This window comes from Sceloporus undulatus, chromosome 10 (genome assembly GCF_019175285.1).
Source record: "Sceloporus undulatus isolate JIND9_A2432 ecotype Alabama chromosome 10, SceUnd_v1.1, whole genome shotgun sequence".
NCBI lineage: Eukaryota > Metazoa > Chordata > Lepidosauria > Squamata > Phrynosomatidae > Sceloporus > Sceloporus undulatus.
The window spans coordinates 10,995,255-11,009,029 of NC_056531.1; the positions used below are offsets into that span (position 1 = coordinate 10,995,255).

A 13,775-nucleotide genomic window follows, 5' to 3' on the forward strand; every position below is an offset into this window, starting at 1 on the left:
AAAGCTTGCTTTGTGTATTTTGTGCATGGAAAGCTTGCTTTGTGTATTTTGTGCATGGAAAGCTTGCTTTGTGTATTTTGTGCATGGGAAGCTTGCATCATGTATTTTGTGCATGGAAAGCTTGCTTTGTGTATTTTGTGCATGGGAAGCTTGCATCATGTATTTTGTGCATGGAAAGCTTGCTTTGTGTATTTTGTACATGAGAAGCTTGCATCGTGTATTTTGCACATGGAAAACTTGCAGCATGTATTTTGTGCAGGGAAAGCTTGCAGCATGTATTTTGTGCATTTTGTTTGGTACATCCAACCCTAGCTGGTGTCATCTTTGCAATTCACTAACAGGGTTCCTTAGAGCCTGTGGTACATAGTCAAGTATACATAAAGCTACGTAATGTATACCATGAGAGAGGATTCTAGCCAATGTTATTAAATGAGCATGAAATACTTAATAACAACAATTTTATATGAATACAGCTGCCTATTTAAAAAATGCATGTAGAATCAGTCCAGTAGGAGATGGAGAATTTGAAACTCTCCATACTACATTGAAACTATAGCTCACGTCATTCCCAACCATTGGCCATACTGGCTGAGGGAGATGGGAGTGGTAGCCCAACAGTGTCTCAGGGTCCCAGGTTGGGAAAGTCTGAGGAAAGTCTCTTGCGGTGTTTAAATACGCCGCTGCATTGTGTAATAAAGTATGTTTTTGCCACTGTGGTGCAATGGTTAGAGTGCCATGCTTTCTCTTATAACAATGATGTCCAAACTCTGGCCTTCCAGGTGTTTTGGACTTCAGCTCCCAGAATCCCAGACCATTAACCAAGATGGCTGAGGCTTCTAGGAGCTGAAGTCCAAAACACCTGGAAGGCCAGAGTTTGGACATCACTGTCTTAAACACTAACTGTCCTGCTGGCTTAGACTGAAGGGAAACGGTATCCAAAACCTGCTTCCTTGCCATAGTGTCTGCTTACTACAGAGTTAAGTAACTAAGAAAAAACCAACCATGTGGAAGAAGAATCATAGAGTTGGAAGGGACCCCAAGGGTCATGTACCGAATGCAGTGCTAAGGCATTCCTGGGACATGGCCATCCAACCTCTGTTTAAAATCCTCCAAAGAAGAAGAGTCCATCACCCTTTGAGAGAATCTGTTCCATTGCTCTTAAAGTCAAAAAGTTCTTAATGTTTTGAGGAAATCTTTTTTCCTGTAATTTGAATCCACTGTTCCGTGTCCTAGTCTCTGGAGCAGCAGAAAACAGGATTGCTCCATCTTTTTTGTGACATTCCTTCAGATATTTAAAGATGGCTTTCATATCACCCGTCTCCTTTTCTCCAAGGTGGACATAAATATAGGGAGGAAGCTGGATATGTTTGGTTTCCAGACCTTGGATAATCTTAGTTTCCAGACCTTTGCTCATCTTGGCTGCTATCCTGTGGACATCATCATCATCATCATCATCACCACCACCACCATTATTATTATTATTATTATTATTATTATTATTATTATTATTACCCCACCTTCCTCCATCCCAGCTTGTCAATATCCTTCTTAAACTATAATTCCCAGAAGTGGACACGGGATTCCAGATGTGGTCTGACCAATGCAGAATAGATTAGGACTACTACTTGCCTTGATCCGGACAAGGGTTGGTCTAGTTTGACAAATCTTCTACAGCGGGGATGGCCAAAATGCTGTGGGTCACATTTGGCCATTTTGGGCCATACCATGTGAGAGTGTGTCTGTCTGCTGTTTAAAAAAGTGCCATTTTGGATCTCCTGTTCAAATGTCTTAGTGACAAATGGTGAGCCCATCCCTTCCCAAAGTGGTCTTCTCCGCTTCAAGAAGCTCAGAGCCCTGCCAACAATTTATCTGCCATAGAAAAAAGGTCCCAAACTTGTAGGGAGCAAACTCCAACAGAGTGATTCTATTAGAACTGACCAGGGAGGTCAAGGACATGAGGATGATGGACTTTACATGTGAATTTAAATGATGCATTTTAAATGTGGATTGTTTTTGAATGTTTAAGTTTTATGTGTCCTTTTAAATGAGTCGTTCCCAAACTTTGGCCCTCCAGATGTTTTGGACATCGACTCCCAGAAGCTCCAGCCAGCTTGGTCAAGAGTAAAAAATTCTGGGAGCGCAAGTCTCAAACATCTCGTGGACCAAAGCTTGGGAACCACTGTTTTCAACTGTTGTTTGTTTTAATGAAAGTGTTTTCCATTGTAGTAGTATTCCTGTCATGTTCCGATAGATTCTTGATGACTTGACAGCCCAAAGCTGGCATCGGCCTTAGTTAAGAACAAAAGTTCGCCACATCCGGTGAAAGAAGGAAATTTGCCATGATAGAGATATGTACCAACGCTGTGCCTGGGATGACACTGCAAATCCAACCAGACCCGAACAAGCTACTCATTTTTGGATACTTCAGATGGCAGCTCCAGTCATGAGATCACCACTTTGGGTACCACCATCCTGCATAGCTCCGCCATCACTTCTACCCTTACAACTCACCCACCACCACCCCATGGTTAGGCTGACAGTGACTCGGTGAAGTTTACCAAATGAGAATCATTGCATTGCAAGGACCTGTTTAGGAAAGCCCAATCCAGCCTGGAAATCTGGATCTACAACCTCCCCGACAAGGAAATGATCTGGAGTTTGTGCCAGCAACTTGTTAACTCTTCTGGAAGCGCTCCGGCATGGAGAGACCCTGCACCACCCAGGGGTGTCATCTATGAACCAGAGCCAAGTGGAAAAGACATAGACTGGAATCCTGTTGGTGACATACACACATGTAACTGTGGATGTTTGTTTGTTTGGATAGGGCAGAAGGAACTGTTCACTAGTCCTTTGCAGACCTCGCCAAAGCCTCTGTCCCAGGCCTTGAAGGGGGGGGGGGTACCCATATGACCATTTATTGGCTATGCAAGCAACTCGAATGATGAAGCAGCACTGTCTCAGCTGCTAGTAGAAAGAAAATGAGGCCATCTTCCAGATGGAGAGTAGCTTGGGGCCCATACATGTGAAGTTTGGTTTTTTAATCTGTATTGTATCGCATTTGTACTGCTTGTAAACCGCCGTGATCGTGGGAACGGCGGTATAGAAATAAAATCTCAATCAATCAATACAGACAGGCCAAAATAAAGCTGCTTCGGATCGCTTTTGTTTAAATGATGCATGTGTCCTAAAAGTCCGGAAGCTGTGCCAAAGCCACGCTCTGGTCCTTAGGACTGGAGTGTGGCTTTGGCGTGGCTTCTGGACTCTTAGGACACATGCATCATTTAAGCAGCATACCTCCAAACTGACCATAAGCAGCTTTATTTTGACCTATCTGTATGGGGCCTTCATTTCCTTTTACAGCTGCTTTTGGTCCCAATTTAGTTCTCGCTTTTCCTTCCCTGTCTGGACAGTAAGTGGACATAGCAGCAGCCTCCAGGGCTTGACCCCTGATAAGAATTTGATTTTGAGTGCTAAAACTGAATAGATCTCATAGCCGTTTCATGCAATAACCCACTCCTATTTACTCCAGGTTTTCTTCCTTGTAGCTGTAGACGTTGCATCTCCCTTATCCGGAATTTCAAAATATCCCCAAAGCCAAACTTTTGCCATGGGTCGCTGAGACAGTGACACCTTTGCTTTCTGACTGTTCAGTGTACACCAACTTCATTTCATGCACAAAATTATTTTCAGTATTGTATAAAATTACCTTCAGGTTACACGTTGTTGTTGCACTTCCAACTTGGGGCCCAGAAGGCAAGCCTATCATGGGGTTTTCTGGGCAAGTTTCTTCAGAGGGAGTTTGCCACTGCCAACCTCTGCGGCCAAGAAAGTGTATCTTGCCTAAGGTTACCCAGTGGGTTTTTCCATGCCAATTGAGGACTCAAACCCTGCTCTCCAAAGTAATAGTCCAATGCATCGGCACTAAACAGTGCATGTGAGTGCATTTCATACCCTGGAAATATTGTTTTATTGTTTTATTAAAATCTGTCTTTTCTCTCTCTCAACATAACCATTTAAGTATGCCTTTTGATACATTCCAACTGCTGGGAACTGTAGTTTAATGTCTAGAGAGCTATGATGCCTGTTGGATAGTCAAGTCCTGATCCAAGAGATGCATATAGAAATTAATTTTTAAAAATCACATTTGGACAGAATCCTGTTGGTCTCTTACACACAAATACACAAGTTCCCCTGAAGAAGTGGCTGGACATTTTTGTGGAACAGCTGCATTAAATACAAAGTTGTGGAAGCAGAGTTGTGGTGCCATTAGGCATGGAGTTATATTGTGCATGTGTACTCACTGTACACAGATGCACCTCATGGATGGGTGGGCATGTACATTTGGTGGTGCATTCAGCTGCACATTTCATATTATGGTTCAGTTGTACTGTGTTCTCATTCACTATAAGAATTGTGTAGCACCATTAATGCATAACCACACATGTGGAGATTGCTGCTACACAACTCTGAAGTAGGATCTCAGCCTATATATAGTGACAGGTTGAATCTCCCTTAGCTAAAATGTTTAGGACCAGAAGTGTTTGGGATTTCTGAATCTGGGGGATTTTGATATATTTCCATATATATAATGAGATACCTTGCAGATGGGACCCAACTCTAAACACAAAATTTCTTTGGCTCCCTGATTTTGTTTTCCTGGAATATGTGTAATACATGCACACATCCCTTGAAGCTAATCTAATATAATATTTTTAATATTTTTGTGCATAGGCAAAAATTGCATACGACAAACCATCAGGTGTCACTATCTCAGCAACCTATGAAAAACGTTTTAGTTTTTGAAATATTTCCACTTCCGGAATTCTGGATAAGGGAGAATCAATCTATATGTGTTTGTGTGTAGATAGGTATGTATGTTGTAGTTATTAATTCAACAGGGCAATCAAAAACAAGGATACACGGGTTCATTTTTTGCTTTTAGTTTACTTCATTGATCAGTTCAGATAGTAAACATTATATTAATAATTACAATAATTTTAATAAAATGGAGCTATTTTAAAAGGTTCGGTTCTCTTGGATCACAATGACAAAATGTTCCAAAATTTACAAAACAAAACAAAACAAAACAAAACCAGAAAGAAGTACAGAACAGAGCAAGGCAAGCTCGGGTGTCACAGAAGCGGTAGCGACAAGCCACAGTTTACAACATGGCTGCAACAAGTGTGGTGGGGAGGCCTGAGAAAAGGCAAGAAACCAGCGCATCATGGCATGGGGAGCAAACTTTCCCCCTTCCCCTTTCCAGGTTAAAAATTAAAATTAAAAAAAAACCCAACACATTAAAAGGCATGCGGAGCAACCTGTGAGAACAAGCACAAAGCTAGTACCGTCAAGTGGCCAACTGCCGACCCCGGGTGCAAGTCGGCCCATTGGCACAAAAAACAAATAATAGGCTCACTGTCACTGCCTCTCCGAGGGAGGCACACAAGGCCTTGCCCCATTCCCACCAACCCCCACATATCACTTATGGAAGCGCAGGGCTTGCTCCCCGACACACACACATACACACGCACACACAACCACCACCAGAGAGATTTCCAAACACAACACGACACAAGTAAGAGCACACCTGGAGTGCATCTGGAAGGAAGTGTGCAGGCCTAACCTGTTGGGAGAAAGCAAGAAATGCACCGGTAGCTTTCGTTCGATACTCGTCGCATTTATGGCAGTGCTCAAATTATGGGGAGAGAGGGTCCGTATGGGGGAAAGGGGCGTCTTAATGAAATCCCCAAGCCCCACCGTTTTGTTCCCTTCATTTCCGCCATTTTATGTCCTACAAAAGCCTGCCATGAGATGCAAAACACTGGAGGTGAGCGAGCCCAAAACCAACAATAATGGGACCACCACCCCCCTCTGCAACTTATCACTGATCTTATAGCTCAACACCAAAACAGTGTCTTAAGCCCTTCAAGGTGTAGAGAACAACAGATAGTTGCCACACGAAGTGATAGGATGCCAATGTCAACAAACCTACTGTGATTTCATCTCATCCACGGTGTCTTCCTCGGCCTGATAGTGTCAGCTAGGGCTCCTATGGCTATTTCTGGTCCAATTCAGTGGAATGAGCTGGAGGACACTTTTCCTTAAGGATTTCTTGAACACTTTTTAAAGACTTCAGATATTGCCCACCCACCTTTCTGGGTTCCAGTCATGGTATGCAAAGTCAACAGGGAATGTGCCTCCATTTTTGAACCACCAACTTATTTTGATCCAAATTTCTTTGAGGTTTCTAGCTGGCTTTTGAGACGCAATGCAGTCCAAGGGCAAAGGATTAAATGGGTGCCTCAAAAAGCCTTCCCCCTCCGCAGAAAGGATCCTGATCCTTCTTTGAGAGTCTGTTTCCAGGATTGGTCTAGACATTTCCATACCCCTACCACGTTTTACAACTCAGCCAAGCCCAATCCAATGCCTGTTAGGTGTGTTGGACTGCAGGACGCAGCATCCCAATCGCTCTCAGTCATTATTATGCCTCTGTGCTGGGGTCAGAGACAGCATCCCTTGGAGGATGCTGGTATGTCAGACCGCAGCACTCAGTATCCCCACTGGCTCTCAAACATGATGGGTCTGTGCTGGGGTCAGGGATAGCAATCTCTTGGAGGAACATGAGTGGAAAGGCTACAGTCCTGTTCCTGTGCCTCTCTGGGGCATCCCATAGACACCTGCTTGGTGTCTATGAAAAAAGGATGCTGAACTAGATGTGCAACTATTTGTGTGCTCTTTATACCAATTATGGTTGGGGTGGGGGAAGCCTCAAGATCTTCTGCTTTCTTGGAAGCCCCTTTCCTGTCACATAATGTAGAAACATAGGACCCTGTAACTGTCTGGTCAATTCTTATCCTCTCTCATCACTGGTTGCACTGGTTAGATCACCTTGACGTTGCAGGCTGACAAGATCTGTGAGTGCTACGAGGTACCCACCACTGCAACCCCCAGAGATGGCCTTTCACCAATGACAGACCCCTGCAGCTGCCAACCTAAATCCAATTGTTTGTCCCAAGTAGAGCAGTCCCAACCATCGAGTGCAAGGAACATGTGTAATGTTGACTTACCCAATGACGATCGAGTCAGTGGGTCTACTCAAGTTGAGACAAATAATTGGAGCTAGGCCATCTCCCCCAAAACATGAATCATTGCTGGTAAAGAACAGCCAGATCATGCAAAGCTGTTCCCATCTGCTCTCTGCTTTGAAAGGCAGCTGCCCAGATGAGCAGCCCTTTAGACCAGGGATGGCCATTTATGACTTTCTGGACGTTGCTGGTCAGACATTCCCATCACTACTGTGCTGGCTAGGGCTGATGGGTGTTTCATCTGGAGGGCCATATATTCCATCTCCTTGCTCCAGACTGAGCCAGGCAGAAGATATTAGTGCCTTGGTTTTCTAAGCAATCAGTCAAAGGATACCTATCTGATCAGAAATGGCCCATTCCAATACAAGATCACCCAGTGCTAAGGACTGGGAACTAATACAATGGGATATAGCTTTAACTGAATTCTTTCTTTTTTAATTTAAGAAGAGATGCTTTAGCAAATTGTGCAGAAGACTTTCACAAGGAATTAATTAAACTGAAGACGGATGCTTAATGCATCGATCTTACATTGGTAGGTAGTTACTGTTATGAACACCAATTGCAAGGTCTTGTAAATGGAGATAAAGCTACTGTTTACTGGTGAATATATTTTTCATGGAAGGGCTGTTTTACTGCCACTTCATTTTAAAAAGCATCTTCTCAGTGAAGAGCTCAACCAACCAGTGATCACATAGCTACTGTGATGGAGTTACGATGCTACATAGCTATCAGATACAGCTCATGACAAACTGGCTATAAAGCCCACTCTGAACAGACAAAGATCTCCATGTTTGCTTTTGTTACATAAGTGCATGCTTTTTTTTTTTTTTTTTGCAAGAAGCAAAAGTGCCCGCTAAGCATCTCTTCTTTCTAATCATTCACATTTTTAACAAGGCAAATAGCTCTTTGTATGAAGCATGATACCCAGTACAGGCAGTTTTAACAATGCAAGCAAAACTGCCCAAAAAGGAAAGGAGGTGATGTGTTCAAAACTGGCCAAACCATACGTGGAGCCAACTTCACCCAAATAGCTTCTTCTTTCATGTTCTGTCTTCTTCAGCTACCTTATACAAGGTCAGATCATTCGTCCATCTCCTCTTGTATTGTCTGTCCCAACCAAGGTTTCAGGCTAGTCCTATTCATCTCATTCTACCTGATTCCTTTTAACTGGAGATGCTGGGGATTAAATCTGGGACTTGTCCTGTGATAGCTGTTCCTGCTGGAAAACATACTACCATTATAAAAATAAGAACTAGGCCTTAGATTGGCCTCACATCATCTTGTTTCCTCACACCACACATTTAACACTATTTGGAAACATTTGTTTTTTGGACTAAGACTCCTAGAAATCCTGAACCATATGACTACATGGTCCAAAAAAAAAAAGTAGGCTTTCCAAGCTCCACTCTGCACTGGTCAAACATTAAGAAGTATCTACAGTTGCATGCAAATTGTTATGTACTGGAGGAGAGGCATGTTAAATGCACACCAATATCCACAACTGATTCTCATGTGGGTTTTGTGCAGCACCCTGAAAGCCAGAGACAAAAAAAAGCAACTATATGGACACTGTGGCATGGTCACATTGGTTGCCCTGGTCTCCTTTGGAGCATCGCCTTATCAGAGGAGACCATATTAGGAGCAGCGCTACTCCCGGGATGTGAGATTAGCACGAAAGAAGCACAAAAGTGGAATGTAGGCATGGCTGCATAAAAAGAGCATGCTTATCTCTCTTCAGCAGTTCCATCTGCCTTCCCCCAAGTGGTCCCCTTGTACCCCATGGTCACAAAGAGAAAGAAAACAGCTCTAGGAACTGCAGAGAAGAGGCCTTTCTCATCAGTGAAGCAGAAACAGAGATAGACATATCCAAGGCCATAGGCGCATTCCCACTATGATTTAAAGCAAATCTCCGATCAGGTTATATGATCATCATTCCCATTTGAAACCGGTTCCAGTCCTATTTGATCGATTTCTGTCGTGATAAAGCGAGACAAACAAAAAAAAACCCGGTTTTTCCAGACACTAGTTTCCTAGCGGTTCTTTTGAAAAGAATCGATTCTGAAGCATGTTCAACAAGTGGGAATGACAGATCTGAATCGCATCATTCTGGAGGGGAGAGACTAATGGCAGAAGGGTTTTACCATCCCTCCTCAGTTTTTGATAGATCCACCATTCCCCCCCCCATGAATCGAATCTTCTATCAATATATATAGTATACATATATATATAGTTCCCAAGCTGGGCTGCTTGGGTTGCCGCTACGTCACCGATGATGCACGGATGATTGACATGCATTTTGAAGTGGCGCAGACTAGTGGGGATGACAATCGTGCCCCCAAAAAAGCAATTACTGTACAAGGGGATAATGAAAAGATCGGCTTTCATAGTGGGAACGACGGACTTTTTAGAATTGATTTACCAACACGGAGCAAAGGCGAATCCCAAACTGGCTTAAACATAAGTGGGAATGAGCCCCATGTGTCCTGTCCCACAGAGGACAGTCCTCCCGCTTAGTCTGGCCAACTCTGGCCATTCAGCATAGGCTGTGTAGAGGATTATGGGAGCTGCAGTCCAAACGTGCTTGGAAGTCCACAGGCACTGAGTCTATCTGAACAGAAGTACTCAGTGTGACGGCATCCTCTGTTTGAGGTGTTGTTGTGTCTGATTCTGGTTTAAAGAAAAAGAACCATCAGAAGCAGCAAGACCTTGAAATTGATCATCCACAGAAGGTACCTGGTCAGCAGATGGAGGGTGTATTTACACTGCACCATTATAACAGCCATGCATCTATCCTAAAGAATCCTGGAATTTAAAACTAGTCAGGGAGTTAGCATTCTCTAGTGCACTCCCTTGAACAACAGCATTAGGGCACTCTGATAGAGAATCAGCAAAACTACAAATCTCAGAATTCCATAGGCTGGAAGCAGAACAACTAAGGTGGCATGAAACTGGCATAAATGTGTAGTGTGGATACAACCCATCCATCTCGCCACCATGTACTGTCTTGTTTTAATTTTCTTTTTAAAAGAGATCAAAAAAAGAAACAAGTGAGAGGAAATGGTGATAAATACTGAAGAGGATAACGTTTCTCTTTAGTAGAAACAGAGAAGATTTTGGAGCAGGTTTAGATTTTTTGGTTACACCTGCACAGGTTGCTCTCTTCCAAACCCCTGGTTCTGCACAACTGTTAGAAATATCAGAGTCCTGCTTCTCTTCTGGTTGCCTTAAAGCAAGAAGGGAGGAAAAAATGAACATAACAGGTAGATCCACTGCAGTCTGGAAATTAAAAGTGGAGAGAAAAAGTGGATGGCTGCTCTCATAAAATGCTCTTTCCTCCCTGGAGGCCCCTCCAGTCACTTTCCAATGCTGCACCTAGAATTTGAATTCTCTGGGTGTAGAAATGTGGACTTTGGAACGCAAGTTATTAAAAATCCCCAAGCACAGGAGAAGGAGGATACGCCCAGCCGGGATGCCACCTTGCAAAACATTTTCATCGGCCACAGCAGAAAAACCAGCCGGCTCCATACACTTTCAATTGATTCCACCTATGTGCCATACTGCCGATTTTGACACTCTCCAACTTCCGCCACACAATTTCCTGGATGTCCATTTTGCTCTCAGCACCCTTACACTGTGGACTTAAGTCACTGTAACACTGCCAGCTTCATTCACTAGCCTTAAAACCCCACGGTGTGGCATGACTGAGCAACACAAGCTAAGAAGCACACTGAAGCTTTACATGCCAAACATTCACACAGCAGAGCCGACTGAAGCAACGTTGAGGTCAGCACCACACGTCCAACTCAAACGACACAATTTGAGCCAAATGGACACACAAACTTCACTCCAGCTCCTGTGTTTAGGTAGAATTCAGTAGAACTCTAAAGACACTATCTGTAAAGGGATTCCCCTGAGCTCCTTATGAATCAATCCAATTCATACCTTTCTCTCCGAATCCAGTTTTGATCTTCGATAAGCAAGAGTGGAAAGGATGGGCCAGTGCAAGAAGATGATACTAAATCTCAAAGGAACCCCTTTTTCTATGCATTTTGTCAGGAGAGTATGGCATCCACACGTTCATTCGGTGGTAGCATATCTCAGTCAAACAAGGGCAGTGGACGCTGTTTTTGTTTAAAAAAAAAAAGGCCTCCTGGAGCGCTTTCATCCACTAATGCAAAAGTGCCTTCGGGTTTTTTTTAGCAGGGTAGGGGGATTCATATGCCAGGAATGTTTTGAGAAAAAACAGTGAAGATGACCTGCCTGCCTCCAAACCTTACAAAATGCCAACCAGCGTTCTGCTTGTTCTCTCAAAGTGGCTGGGGAAAAAAAACACACACACAGGGAATGCCCCAGGCACGAGGTTTAAGTGGTCAGGTCTCTTCACCCATTCCTCCATCTCAGAAACAGGTTTTTGCCCCAGAGGTAATGTCAGCCTTGCAGGAATATTTGCCACGACCTCAGAGAAGTTGGAGAATTATTATTATTTTTTACAAAAGAGGGTATTACGGAGGGGCTGGAGGAGGATCACAGCACCTTGGTTAAGAGTAAACATTTACGTGCATTTTCACAGAGTCCTCAAAATTTCATATGCCATAGAAACAGTGATATTTGTCTTTTAAATACCAGAATGCTCCCTAACAAGAGTTTAGTACACCTAGGAAAAAACCGGGGAAACGGTTGGGCTATTCGGAGGATGGGAGGGGCTTTTCAGTAGGTAAAATGGTAGGTAAACCCTTTCCCCTCCTGTCTCTTCGTCATCCTGCTAACAAAAATAAAATAAAATAAAATGGCTACCATTGAATTAGAGAGAGGGAGTAGGTTTCACCCTTGCTCACAAGTCTTTTTTTTTTTCCTGCAATGAGAAAGTCCTTCCTGAAGAGTCCACAATTCCGGCTGAACCGCAGACCGTGACAAGGACGAACTCCTGGGCCCTTCCATCCTGGTCTCCCCCGTCACTGGTCTTGCATCTGCTGCTGCATTTTCTGCAGCATTTCTTGCATTCTCCGCAACTGGAACAAGGCCAAACATAAAGAGTGAGGGGTCACAAAATCACAAGACTTGGAAGGGGCTGCAAGGGCCATCTAGTTCACCCCGCTGTCTTGAAGGAGCCTCCTGCTTAATCCTTCCTGACCAAAGCCCATCCAACCTCTGCTTTTACACGCATCCCTCCATGTCTGCGGCTTTGATATTTGCGGATATGATTATTCATGGATTTGATTAATATGTTCTCTCTAGGAATATCTAGGTCCCCCAATGAAACTCTATGGTCAGCTTTAACTAAAAGTTGCAGTGAAAGACCTAGAGATTCCTAGAGAGAACACTCTACTAGGCATTTGTAGCTCCTCCGGCACAATTCTGTGGTCAATGTCTGTCAAATGTTGACCCCAGAGTTGCACTGGAGGACCTAGAGATTCCTAGAGAGGTGTCCTCGCAGGTAAAAACATAGTGTTTTTGTTATTTGTGGTCTTTCCATATTCACAGGGGTCTTGTGCCCCTAACCCTAGCAAATATGAAGGGACAAGTGTAGTATTTCAAAGAAGCCGAGCCCATCACCCTCTGAGGCAATCTATTCCACTATCAAACAGCTCTTACAGTCAAGAAGTTCTTCCAAACATTTAGGTGGAATCCCTTTTTCTAGTAGTTTAAATCCGTCAGTTCATGTTCTAGTCTCTGGAGCAGCAAAAAACAAGTTTGTTCCACCCCTTTCCAGATATTTAAATACGACTATCATACACTCAATCTGTATCTGTTATGCCAAGGGGTCTTATACAATGATTGCCACAGTCCTTAGCCATTTCTTTGCCTGAAGTGTCCTTGCAGCCAAAGTAAGGGTTTTGATACATTGGAAAGGAGTGGAAGTCCTTCAGGGTTAACAGCCAGGTTTTTCTGTTAGATGGATCTTCACATGATCCAGCTAGGTTCCTTACTCTGATATCTCACAATTTTCTCCACTCAGATCTCCTCACCTTTCTATCCTTGCAATAACCATGTGAAATAGGTCAGGCTGAGACACAGTGATGTTGCTCAAAGTCACACAGTGAGTTCTCATGGCTCTGTGGGGACTTGAACCTGGATCTCCCGAATCCCGGTCCAACATCTAAACCCCTGCACCACACTGGCTCTCTGATGGCCTACATACATTCCATCTTTATCCCTATCTTTGGTGGGGGTGACACCAAACTCTTTCTTCCCTAAAGCGATCCATAAAACAATGGTAATCCCTTGCGCAGCCAAAGGCCAAACCCGAGCCTTACCTCTTCGTCCTTCATCTTGATCAGCTTCTCTGTTTCAGCATCTGGGGTTGGAAGGGGCAGGATCGGAATTGGGCTTTCTATCCTGTTGTCCTGAGTCAGCTTGCTGAAGGGTAGAAGAAAAAGAAAGGTGTTTTGTTTTTGCTTTTTAAATCCAACTGGATTTCATCTCCTCTCCAATCCAGAAAGTTGTTCCATTCAATGTTGGTCCATGATATCCTACATAACCTCCCACTCTTGGGGCCATCAGTTTAAAAGACTCACTCCACCACTCGGATAGTAACTCCTGCCTTCATAAATCCCTCAAAATGAGAGACTGGCAATATACAGCCCCAAGACCTTTTCCTTTTCAGACCATATTCCTTTAAAGATAAATGTGCTGGAGGCAACATGATATCAGTAGGAACCAAGCTTTCCAAAACAGCAGTGTTGTCTGATG

General features: G+C 43.6%; 1 protein-coding gene across 5 annotated transcripts in view; it reads right to left on the reverse strand.

Annotated features, from left to right (window-relative positions):
• Positions 1-9,232: 9,232 nt before the first annotated feature.
• The window catches only part of SEPTIN5 (septin 5), a 59,558-nt gene continuing 55,015 nt past the window's right edge, over positions 9,233-13,775 (reverse strand). For all 5 annotated transcript variants that reach the window (XM_042441439.1, XM_042441441.1, XM_042441437.1 and 2 more), the window contains 2 exons: positions 13,340-13,442; positions 9,233-12,094 (listed from right to left, as the gene is read on the reverse strand). In XM_042441439.1, coding sequence (XP_042297373.1) covers positions 12,038-12,094; positions 13,340-13,442 — 160 coding nt within the window. In that variant the 3' untranslated portion in view covers positions 9,233-12,037. The remainder of the gene's footprint in view (positions 12,095-13,339; positions 13,443-13,775) is intronic.